The sequence below is a fragment of the Rhineura floridana genome, chromosome 12 (genome assembly GCF_030035675.1).
Source record: "Rhineura floridana isolate rRhiFlo1 chromosome 12, rRhiFlo1.hap2, whole genome shotgun sequence".
Lineage (NCBI taxonomy): Eukaryota > Metazoa > Chordata > Lepidosauria > Squamata > Rhineuridae > Rhineura > Rhineura floridana.
Genome location: NC_084491.1, coordinates 10,446,122 through 10,458,823, shown reverse-complemented (window position 1 = coordinate 10,458,823; position 12,702 = coordinate 10,446,122). Strand labels below are relative to the sequence as shown.

At 44.9% G+C, this 12,702-nt stretch overlaps 1 protein-coding gene across 4 annotated transcripts in view; it reads right to left on the bottom strand.

Annotated features, from left to right (window-relative positions):
- The window catches only part of ADAM9 (ADAM metallopeptidase domain 9), a 113,648-nt gene that overhangs the window by 40,248 nt on the left and 60,698 nt on the right, over positions 1-12,702 (bottom strand). For all 4 annotated transcript variants that reach the window (XM_061592350.1, XM_061592349.1, XM_061592351.1 and 1 more), the window contains exons 10-11: positions 8,163-8,244; positions 6,613-6,746 (exon numbers count right to left, since the gene is read on the bottom strand). In XM_061592350.1, the coding sequence (XP_061448334.1) occupies positions 6,613-6,746; positions 8,163-8,244 (216 nt within the window). The remainder of the gene's footprint in view (positions 1-6,612; positions 6,747-8,162; positions 8,245-12,702) is intronic.

Sequence of the window (12,702 nt, the reverse complement as noted above, 5' to 3'; positions counted from 1 at the left end):
GAATAATATTCCAGGTAATAACTATTCATTTGCACAAAATGCAGCCTTTGAAGTTTTAACTGTTAAATTATTTTTATTACTTTTTTTTCAGGAATGGGAGAATATGTCAGTTTCAGTTTTTCTTAGTTTCCCATTTTTCCAGTCTTAAGTTTTCCACATTTGCACATCAGTTTGCAAATTGGTTTTTAAAAGTCCTCATGAAAATTCATCAGCATTTTCATTTGCAAAGCCATTTCCCCTAAATACAATGCATTTTTGTATGTTATTTTTATTAATAATAAATGCATTTATATGCACACACTAACCTACTATATGCTTTTTTGTACATGGCTGGAGAATTGCACTGCAAAATTCAGGGAAGTGTGAATTTGGAAGGATGGAAAGTATCAATTAGGCATGTCCGCCTTTAAATGCAAAATGAATCTAATTTCCTGCACCAGTTTTTACTAGTACCTTTTTTACTTTGTGGAAGCAGAGGGAGGGAGGGTGTTGGGGTTCCACAGGATACCTGTCACAGGGGATTTCTCAGCCAAAAAGAAAATGGTTGGAAAGGACTACACTAGGACAAGCTGATATCCAGTTTAGAGCAGAGCTCCCGCCATACCCCAAAGAATCTTGGGAACTGTAGTCTGATCAAGGTGCTGAGAATTCTGAAACAGGTCTCTGTATTCTCATCACATAACTGCAGTTCCCAGAATTCCCTGGGGAGAGGAGATGGCTATTAAGCCACTTGAAAGCTGTAACATGACAACATTTTGAAAAAAATCTGCAGAAAGGCATCACAGAAAAAGAATTACAGAAAATGAAGATGGCAGAGAAGCATGGACTCCCTCCCTTGACACCTAGCGACAGCCATTCCATCAGGCTTCCTTGCACTGTTTCCATCCAAGCTGGTTGTGTTAAGAACTGTAACTTTAAGAACTGGTGCCTGAGCTTGCTTTAATTTCCCTCTTCCCTCCCCATCCCCTTTTCATTGTACATCATGTCTTTTAGATGGTAACCCTGAGGACAGGGACTGACTTACTACTGAGCTTTGGCAAGCTGCTCTTTCCATAAGCTTTTTTGGCAAATGAGGGGGTTAAACAATGTTTTAAGTAAATAAATAATGGATTGTCTTCAGCATTATGAAGGTACTTAAGTTATGCAGAGGAGCTGGTTGTGATGTTCCTATATTAATGTATATATGGTAAGTGTTGTTGTTTAGAAGATACACGGTAAGTGGAGTGAAAGAGGGGGAGTGAATGGGCAGTAGAATGCGAGAGGATTGGCTGAGTGTTTAAAATGGCTGAATGTATAAAAGGAAGAGTGAGAGTGGAATCAGTGGAATCAGGGGGGAGAAGAGAAAGAGTGGATTGCTTGGTGGGGTTTGAGAGAGTTGTTTGCCAGGAGAGACTGAAGAAGGAGGGAGGTGGAGTTCGGATTAGTATTGAGTAAAACCATATGCTTATGTGCCTTAAGAAGAAATCTTGTTAATCTTGTTAGCTTTGTTATCTGTAATAAATACTTAATTTGGTTTACCAAAGGCCTGATCCTTGGCTGGGGTTTCACAGACCAGAAGGGAGGGTAAGGTAATGACCAAGGCTGAAGGGGAACTGTAACAAATGGTGGCAGCGGTGAAGAGAATAACAATACCAGTATTCAGAGTCTCTGGGAATACTAGTATTGGGACATTACTGGTGGTTGCCTAGCAGGGGGATCTGTTGAGATCTGTGCTAGAGCGGATAGGTAAACCATAAGAGAGTGCGGTCCGGACTGGTGGAGTCCCTGGTGGTGCCTAGAGACAGGCAGTAACCACGAGCAGGTAGGAACCTGACAGGGAGAGCCAGGGAAGGACGCATCACATGTGGTGGTAGCGGTGGGATACAAACAACAGAGAATCCAGATACAAATACTAGAGAATCCAGAACAGTGGTGTGGCAAACAGAAATAACAAAACAAGATTTCTTGTGAGAGTGACTGGCAAAGAGTGTGTGGCAAAGAGTGAGTGAACTCAAACACCATGGCTGAATACATAAAAATGAAAAGAGAGGAGCTGCTGGAGAAGTGCATAACATTCAATTTACCTCACGAGGGTAAAGGGGTAGATGAATTGAGGGTAGCACTTATAGGATTTGAAATGGATGAGAAAGAAAAGCAGCGAGAGTTAGAAACTGAGAAGTTGAGGATGGAAACTGAGAGATTGAGGATTGAGGCGGATGAGAAAGAAAAGCAGAGGGAGTTGGAATTTGAGAGAATGAGAGTGGATGCTGAATTACAGGTAGAAAAATTAAAATTTGAAAGAGAGAAGTTTCATTCTGATGAAACAAGAAAGGACAGAAATGAAACAAAAATAAAAATTACTCCAAAGGACTTTGCTGTTTATGAGCCTGGTCAAGATCCTCAAATTTATCTCACAACCTTTGAAAAGGCAGCTCAGTTGTGGGGGCTACCTGAAGATAAATACATGCAGTATTTATCAAACCTGATCAAAGGGGAATTGGCAGAGGTATACCAATATTTCCCCTCAGACAGGCCCGTCACCTATGCTGAGTTTAAAGAGGCAGTCTACAAAAGATTCAGACTGGGACCTGACTATTTTAGAAAGTTATTCCGAAACTGTCAGATCCAAGCAGGGAGGTCTTTTGTTGAACTGGGAGCAAAGCTGATGGATATATTTGGAAAGTGGATGAGTAGTGCCAAAGCTCAGTCAGTGGAAGAGGTGAAAAGCCTCATGATACTGGATCAATTATACCATCAGTTACCACCAGAAATAAGGCTCCTGGTCAAAGACCGTTCCCCTACATCGGTGCAGGAGGCCGCAGAGATGGCGGATCACTTTGCCTCCAATAGAACTGGCTGGGTGGGGAAAACATCAAGAGATTTTAAACCCAGACCATATAGTGGCAGCAGAAAGGCTGTGGTGCCACAGCGAGTGAGTCCTCCAGTAAAATCTGAAGGGCACAGGACACCCCAGAGTGGATCTGTGTACCCTAAAAGTGAGGAGAAATTATGCTACAAATGTGGTAGACCGGGACACCTACGTTTTCAATGTGAGGTTGCCAACCCCATTAGTAATCCTGCTCAGACAAGGGCAGTGAAAACAGAGCCCAAGGCTTTAGAAGCAGCAAAAAAGGTTCAGTTTTGCCAGATAAACTGGACAGAAGTAACAGACCTGGATTCAAGTCTGAGAGAGGAAGTGAGTGTACAAGGGGCAACTTATTGGGCATTGCTTGACACTGGTGCCGCTCAGACATTACTGAGGCCAGATTTAATAAAATCTGAAGAAATATTACCTCAGGAAACAGTGACTATCCAAGGAGTGAGGGGTCAACCAGAGAGTTTGCCTGTGGCCCTAGTGAAAATGGAATGGAGAGGCCGAAAGGGCCAATATAAAGTTGGTATTAATGCCCAGCAACAAGAACCAGTAATACTGGGAAGAGATGTTATGGGGGCACAGGGGAAAATATATGTAGTGACCAGACAGCAAATTGGCAGAGAAAAAGAAGCCATATTAAGGGGGGCTGAAACAAACGGGGTGGAATCTGTTAACCAGCCTCAGGCCACCATAGCAACCACTAGCAGGCCTGCTGAAGAAGACAAACTGTATCAAGTGGTTTCTGGGGAAGAAGCAGATCAATTCAGGGAAGAGCTGCATAAAGATATAAGTCTGAAGCAGATAAAGGAACAAGCGCTGACCCAACAGATTCCTTTCACTGACAAACTGAGGAATCAAGTTGTGTGTGAGAATGGGATTTTATATAGACTGTGGATGCCCGCTGAGAGAAAGGATGAATGTGAACCAGTGAAACAAATGATGGAAGTGGTGAAAGAGAATCTCTGTCAAGCTCAGCAGAAGCAAAGTTACTGGTATGACAGAACAGCCAGAGAACGTGTGTATGATGTGGGAGATATGGTTATGGCGTTCATACCCAGGAAACATGACAAATTACAGGCTAACTGGGAAGGACCATATACCATCAGAGAAAGGCTTGACACAGTGACATATGTAATCACCACAGACCAATTAAACAAAAGCAAAGTGGTTCATGTAAATATGTTAAAGCCTTACCATACCAGGGATGCAAAGGTGTTGCAAGTTACCTTATTCCCTGAGGGAAGTGGGCCTGAACTTCCAGATTTGGTACAGGAAAGCAAAGACAAAGGAGGGGTAGATCAAGTGGAATGGTCAGAGGAGGTGAAGAAGGAAGTAAAAGAAGAGATTCTGAGAGTTTTGAAAACCTATAGGAATCTCTTTAGCAACAAACCTGGCCGAACCAGTATAGTTATACATTCCATTGATACTGGAGATCATGCCCCAATCAGATCTATTCCGTACCGTGCGAATGGGAAAGTTTTGAATGAGATCAAAAAGGAGGTGGAAGATATGCTGGAATTAGGAGTGATCAGGGAATCCATCAGTCTCTGGGCCTCAAGTATTGTCCTGGTTCCGAAAAAAGATGGAACGACAAGGTTTTGCATTGATTATTGGCTAATCAATAAAATTACTGTCCCAGATGCGTATCCTATGCCTAGGGTAGACGCTATGTTAGAGTTATTGGGGGCAGCAACTATTATCTCTAGACTAGATCTCTGTAAAGGATTTTGGCAAATGGAACTAGACGAGCAATCCAGAGCCAAAACTGCCTTCAGTACACCAGATGGGTTATATGAGTTTGTGACCTTACCCATGGGACTAAGGAACTCACCAAGTTCATTTCAGAGGCTAATCAATACTGTGTTGCGAGGCATGTCAGATTTTGCAGTGGCCTATGTCGATGACGTGGCCATTTTTAGCAAGTCGGTGCCTGAGCATGTCCAACACCTGACAACAGTATTGGAGGCCTTAAGAAAAGCAGGCCTCACAATAAAAGCTAAGAAATGCCAGTTTGGACTAAAGGAAGTAATCTATTTAGGACATAAGGTGGGGAGTGGGAAAATCACCCCCTTATGGAGCAAGGTGGAGGCAATACAAGCGTGGCCGATCCCCTTAACCAAAAAACAAGTAAGGGCATTTCTGGGTGTGGCTGGATTTTATAGGAAGTTTGTGAGAAATTTTGGGGAAATAGCAACCCCCTTGTATGAATTAACAAAGAAGAAGTGTTCTGAGCGTGTGGTATGGACGGATGAATGTCAGAAGACTTTTGATCTACTGAAGCAAGCCTTGTGCCAAGGACCCATATTAATAGCACCAGACTATGAGAAACCATTCATCGTGGCTACAGATGCGTCGGACCTCGCGCTGGGAGTCGTCTTGCTACAGGAGAGAGAAGGCACCAGACATCCAGTGGCGTACCTGAGTCGCAAGCTGACGCCGAGGGAGAAAAACTATTTGTCGGTCCAGAAGGAGTGCCTAGCGGTCGTGTGGGGACTGAATAAGTTGCGCCCATACGTGTGGGGACGAAGATTCACAGTGACTACGGATCATCGGGCCTTGTTATGGTTGCAGACTATGAAAAACCATAACACTATGCTGCAGAGGTGGTCCTGGGCCCTACAGGACTATCAAGTGGACTTCTAGTTCATAAAAGGCAAGGACAATGTACTGGCCGATGGACTTTCCAGGCAAGTGGCTGGGACTGCAGTGACGTGACCAGACAGAGGAACAAAGAAAGACATTTTCCCCATAGAGACTTTTATTTGTTAACGCGACGTATAAATCCTGGAACAGGAATAATACTCTGCTGTTGTTTAAGGGGGGGAAATGTGATGTTCCTATATTAATGTATATATGGTAAGTGTTGTTGTTTAGAAGATACACGGTAAGTGGAGTGAAAGAGGGGGAGTGAATGGGCAGTAGAATGCGAGAGGATTGGCTGAGTGTTTAAAATGGCTGAATGTATAAAAGGAAGAGTGAGAGTGGAATCAGGGGGGAGAAGAGAAAGAGTGGATTGCTTGGTGGGGTTTGAGAGAGTTGTTTGCCAGGAGAGACTGAAGAAGGAGGGAGGTGGAGTTCGGATTAGTATTGAGTAAAACCATATGCTTATGTGCCTTAAGAAGAAATCTTGTTAATCTTGTTAGCTTTGTTATCTGTAATAAATACTTAATTTGGTTTACCAAAGGCCTGATCCTTGGCTGGGGTTTCACAGACCAGAAGGGAGGGTAAGGTAATGACCAAGGCTGAAGGGGAACTGTAACAAATGGTGGCAGCGGTGAAGAGAGTAACAATACCAGTATTCAGAGTCTCTGGGAATACTAGTATTGGGACGTTACTGGTGGTTGCCTAGCAGGGGGATCTGTTGAGATCTGTGCTAGAGCGGATAGGTAAACCATAAGAGAGTGCGGTCCGGACTGGTGGAGTCCCTGGTGGTGCCTAGAGACAGGCAGTAACCACGAGCAGGTAGGAACCTGACAGGGAGAGCCAGGGAAGGACGCATCACACTGGTATCATCTGCATCTGGAAAAAAAAAAGAATCCAGCTTTCTTTTGTTTATAAAGGTAAGATGCTAGCTCGCATAGCTACATTTGGAAAGTATGCAAGCACTATCTGCAAAAAGGCTCCTGTGTTCTAAGGTTGGAGTTCCGAGGGTCCCATGTTCAGATGTTGGCATCATTCCCTCTTCCTCTCCTGTAGCCCGTGGTTATATTCCTCTACCCAAAAAGGGCTTCTGAGAGCAAATGCAAGGAGTTACTTACGAGGCTCCAGAGCTCATAATGCAGCTTTCTGAATCACAGTCACACTGCCTTTCATCATCATGGTTCATCCCTAGGTTATGGCCCAGTTCATGCGCGACGATGGATGCAAACAGCTGCACACTAATTGATCCAAACTACAAAATAATTTGAAAACAATACACATGTGTGCCTATATAATATAAAGAGGTCCACACTTTCTGGCTTGGCTTGGGGAAGGGCCTTAGCTCAGAGTGTCTGCCTTGCAATGCAGAGGTCCCAAGTTCAATTCCCAGCATCTCCAGGTAGGGCTGGGAGAGACTCGCTGCCTGAAACCCTGGAGAGCCACTGCCAGTCAGTGTAGTCAGTACTGAGCTAGATGGTCTGACTCAGTATAAGACAGCTTCCCATGTTCTCAACTAAACGTTTCTGGGCTCAATTCAAAGTGCTGTTTTTGACTTTATGGGGCTCAGGACCCCAATAGCTTCCTTTGTTCCTATCTTAGAGAAACTATTTCTGAAGACACGAAAGGTTAGCTTTCACGCCTGAGATACATGTTTTCAGGACCCACTCTGTTCCTGTGACTGCAATTTGTTTTAAACTGTTCTTAATATTGAATTTTAATTTGGTGTAACCCACCCAGAAACCTTATGATAGGTAAGAAATCAAATAAAAAATAAATAAGCAATTGGTTAGGGAAAAAAACATCACATGCCTTTACTCTCTTTGACAGACCTTGGGCAATTCAGGTAGCAGCACACCAGGTCAGATGGAATGGGTAGAGCAAACCAACTCCCCCTGATCCTGCACTGGGGTGGGGGAGTGTCTGCACTAGAATCATAGAGTTGGAAGGGGTCTATGAGGCCATTTAGTCCAACCCCCTGCTCAATAAAGGAATCCAGCTTAAAGCATCCCCAACAGGTCGCTGTCCAGCTGCTTCTTGAAGGTCTCCAGTGTTGGACAGCCCATCACCTCCCTAGGCAATTGGTTCCATTGTTGTACTGCTCTGGCAGTTAGGAAGTTTTTTCCTGATGTTCAGCCAAAATCTGACTTCCTGCAACTTGAGCCCATTATTCTGTGACCTGCACCCTGGGACGATAGAGAAAAGATCCTGATCCTCTTCTGTATTCCTCCTCCCAGTAACCCAAGCTGAGCTGGCCTTCCTCTGGCTGCCGAACAGGAGGACAGGAGTCCCATTGGTGGGCTGCCCACGGTCGGGAGCCAGCAGAAGGACCTGGAACAGGGCATTCCGAGCAGGGGGGCTAAGCAGCTCCGGACCCTCTGGATTCCAAATCAGTCTCACTGCTGTTGTGTGACAGCACTGGGCTCAATCATCCTGACCACCCTCTTACGCCACAGTCACCATGGGCAGGTGCAGCTGTGGACTCGCCACACTGTAAAGCAAGAGGGGGGAGTTTGGCTCGTGCCCAAAGCCAATCATCAACTGCCTGAAAAGAATAAAGCCAATGATAATGAAGCACCCGGATCTCAGCCAGCCCTGCCCTCAACTGCTTTTGCCCCGAAAATATCACTGTGAGCTGAGGTTAATGGAGGAGCATTGAACGCTAACTTACCACATTAATCCCTCCGGCGTGGCTCTTGCTGCAGATGGTGCCCACGTAGGCCATGCCTGCAGTTCCACCAAACCCTTTCCTCCTGAAATACGCAAACAGGAGAGCATGAGTAGCCACTGCTGGAAGCAAACTATCATTGGCCATTTAAAATCACAAGCAATAATGCAAGCCGAGAGTGTTTGTTATGGCACTTCCAGCATCAGGGTACTAACTTAAAGGAGAATCACACTCTTCATAACAGGTTTCCCATCTTAAAACAAAAATACCAAATTTGGGGAGGGGAAGGGGCAGCAGGCATGGAAAGTTGAGGCAAGTAAACAATATTCAGAACTAGGAACAGTAAAAAATGTGTGTGTGTGTGTGTGTGTGTGTAGTACAAAAAACAAATGAACACACACACCTAAAACATTCACAGCAAGACAAGTTTTTGAGCAGGACCAAGGTCGCATTCACACCATACATATATTCCACTTTAAACAGTCCTGGTTCCCCCCAAAGAATCCTGGGAAGGGTAGTTTGTGAAGGGTGCTGAGAGATGTTAGGACAGCCCTATTCCCCTTACAGAGCTACAATTCCAAGAGTTCTCAAGGAGGTGGGACTCACAAGCCACTCTGAGAATTGCTGGTCTGTGAAGAGAACAGGAATCTCCTAACAATTCTCAGCACCCATAGCATTCATACAGACTTATGGGGTACTTTTGGACCCCAGGTAAACTCTTCATTGTGTAATTTACAGATATATAGACCTACAGAGATGTCCTTCTAGGACATTGTCACAAACTGACACCCATACATTGTCCCCAAATTTCAGCGAGTTACCACTTAACCATTTTCTTTCTGGAAACACAAAAAACAACAACACTGGGGTCTAAAAATACCTCAGCAAATGCCCTGGGGCCACATTTCTGCCTTTTATTGTGTAATTTTCACATGAGTAGACCTATTGGGTTGTCCTTCTAGGAGATTGTCAAACATAAAACATCCCCAAATTTCAGCCAGTTACCACTTACTGTTTTCCTTCAGAAAACCAACCAACCAACCAAACAAGAAACACTAAGGTCTAATAATACCCCAGAAATTGTTTACTCAGTATTCACGGAGAAGGGATCAAAGTATACTGCCCAGAAAAATTCTGCCTCCTCTGAATAAGTGGTATTTGGCTCAAGGTCCTTTGTTATTGTCGAGCACACTTGTGCTGACAACACAGATAAAAATATTCTTTCGGGGGCAAAGTTACTCCATCCTTCCACTGAAAATCTGTTTGGAGTCTGATTATACCCCAAAGTCAATTATACCTCAAATACCCAATTATACCGCAAAGTGTGATTTTGGGTGTGTGTGTCTGTGATGCCCCTGTAAATGTTGTACAGTAATTGTGGTAAGTGTCAGTTTTGTAGCGTAAATGTGGTAAGTAGAGTGAATGAGAAGGGGGAGTACATGGGTTGGAATGTTGAAGAATGCTGAGTTGTGATTGGCTGAGCATCTGGGTGATTAAAGGTATTAATGAGAGAATGATGGTTGGTTAGCTGGTTGTTGGTTCTGGGTTTTGGAGGGGTGGATTTGTATTTAGGCATGTAGTGAGGCAGGTTTTAGGACTAAGATATATAAAGAGAAAACTATTATATGTAACCACACACATGTTGACTGAACATAAAGTAATGTTTATTCCTTGTGTTAATAAATAAATAGTTTTGGTTTAACAACATGCCTGATCCTTGGCTGGGATATTACAGAGGAGAAGGGTGGGCAGAGCAAATACCAAAGCTGGGAACAGTATCAATGGTGGCAGCGGTGAAGGGATAGTGTAACAGCAGCAGGTATTCAAAGCAACCCAGGGCTGTCAACTTTAAAGGCAGGAAGGTACAGGTGGGTTGTGGCCTGGAAGTGCACCCAGACACTACAAAACAACCTGTGGAGGAGACTAAGGCACAGTCTCAGGGCAATATTGCATTACAGAGTGTCAGGTGGTGGCGCCTAGCAGTGGTGTAGTAAAAACTGAATGTAGTAAAAACATAAATGTAGAAATGTAGACCAAGGCTGTATCCCAGGGCAACAGGAGATTTGCAAACGCTTGAGTTAGAAAGCTACAACCACATACGCAACTGTGTATGTCTTGTTCTGCTGATTACATGCATTCCTTCTTGCCTGGTTAGATAAGCTTTTCTGCGCCTCTCTGTGTAAGCTTTAGTGATAAAAGGGCAAAGCAGGAAAGAGGGGGGTGCGACCCATGCTTCATCCTTTGCTGTGAAATGTATGTGTTTTGCCCTACTGCAGTAGTTTTTGAATAAATGCTTTGAACTCATTGCTACTTGGTGGCCTTCTTTCTCTACCCGAGAGAACCCCTAAGTTTTTACAACAGTTCTGGCGTCCCTGGGTGGGCTCCTGGGTCGTTCTGGGGGCTGACTTCCGTCTCTTGCCCTGTGATCACGAGCTCACCGCCCTGTTTGTGCGGGATCCTGGACCAAGCGGCTGATCTTGCCTCTGGGTGATAAAGGAGCCTGCTGAAGGCCGAGTAGCCACGACTCCAACACATGGTGAGTATGTCCCAGGACTGTAGTTAAGAAATGAAGCACCTGGGAGGGTACTAGATGGTTGGGCTGTGTCTGGGAACTCTGGAGCTGTGAGAATGACAAGGTGAATGGTGTGTTTGTGGCCGGAAGATGAGTCTCATCCCTGGCCAGGGCGAACACCTTTTGACCCTTGCACAGTGTACCATGCCTGGTCTGTCTGAGCCTGTCTGACTGCCAATGTGGGTAGCATAGCCCCTCGTGGCAAGCTACTCCCAGACCGGCGGGACGTGGAGGTGTGTGAGAAGAGTGATTGATTGTTGAAGCTCCACATAGCTGGAAAGTGCTCCCTGCGTAAGTCATTGTGAGGCAAGGCAAGAAAGGCTTGCACACCCACACACAACAGAAGCCCGAACCATGGGAAGCAGCAAGAGTAAGCTGAAACCTGAAACTCCCCTTGCCTGTGTTTTAGCAAACTGGCAAAAGCCTGGAGGAGGAGCAGGTCTTTCAAAAAAGAAACTGATAAAGTTGTGCCAAAATCAATGGCCAATATATACTGCCTCTGGGCCCCTGAGGATCAGTGGCCAGAAGCAGGAAGCTTTGATAAAAAGAAATTGAAAAAATTGAGACTCCAATTAGAGGACGAATTTCCAGGACAAGTCCAATATTTGTTTTTATTCTACAATGGGCCCCAAGGATGTAAAACTACCCCTACTCAATTGGCCTTGGCTGCAGCCGTTCCTCCTCCCTATAAGGAAGCTGGTGAGATGGATATCCTAGATGATCCATCACTCCAGCCTCCGGGACTATATTCTAGATTACCCGAGAGTGTGCCCCCTTTAGAGGGTGCGGTAGGAGGAAACACAGTAACGTTATATGAGGAAAAACAGCGACAGAGACAGAGATCTCCTTATAACTTGCGAAAACATCCAACAACCCCAGGCAATCCTCTGTATGAAGGATAGGGAACATGGGGACTCACCCCTCCCTCACAACCGGCTTCTAGAGAAGTGGCCAGAGCCCCAATCTCCCCAACAGCTCCTAATGGTGTTAAAGAAGCAGGAATGTTCCCTCTGTGGGAAATCCCAGTTCATGGAGCAGAGCAGATTGAGATGTCCCTTTCTCCACTTCAGATTTGTTAAACTGGAAATTTCAGACTCCTAGGTTCCGAGATGACCCTGATGGAGTAAAGTGTACCTTTGAGACTATATTCATGACACACAGGCCCTCATGGACTGACATTCAAGCTCTGATTAAAGCCCTTTTAACAGATGCAGAGGTAGCAGAAATAAATGGAAAAGCAGGGCCAATTTTAACCCGAATACAAGTGAGAGGACAGGGTGACCCAACCACTGCACAAGTCCCAGAATTGACCCATCTTATGTTTACACAAAATCCCAGCTGGGACATTAATAACGCACATCACCGTTGGGCATTGGAAAACTACAAACAGGCCTTTTTACAAGGCATGGAAGAAGCAGGGAAACAACAAGTGGGTTTGCAAAAAGGAGGGGAAGTGAAGCAGAAACCAGAAGAACATCCAGGAGATTATTGCCAAAGGCTTAAAGAAGCAATACGCATCTGGGGGGGAATGAACCCCGATGACCCAAATAACACGGCTTTGCTCCGAGGATTGTTCAAAGCAGGGCTGACTGACCCATATGTCAAAAGAATGTTAAATAGCAAAGATACTTATGATCATGTTGATATGTCCCAGATCCTCACTTGGGCAACCACGGCTTTTAATAACAGAGAAAGGCAAAGTAAGCAGGAAAAGAAGGAGGAGGAAAAGACCATCCACATGTTTGCGACAGCCCTAGGACAAGTACAAGATAAAGGAGCCCCATGGCAGGGATGACCAGGGCCCGAAAGAAGTAAATACGTGTGCTATGGATGTGGGAAAGAAGGCCATTCTCGAAGGGACTGTTTAAAGGAACGAGGAAAAGGCAGAGGGGGAGTGAGAGGAAGGGGAAGAAGTAGAGGGAGAGGAGGATTTAATCCCCAACAACAGCCCCTTTCAGACTCAGGACCAAT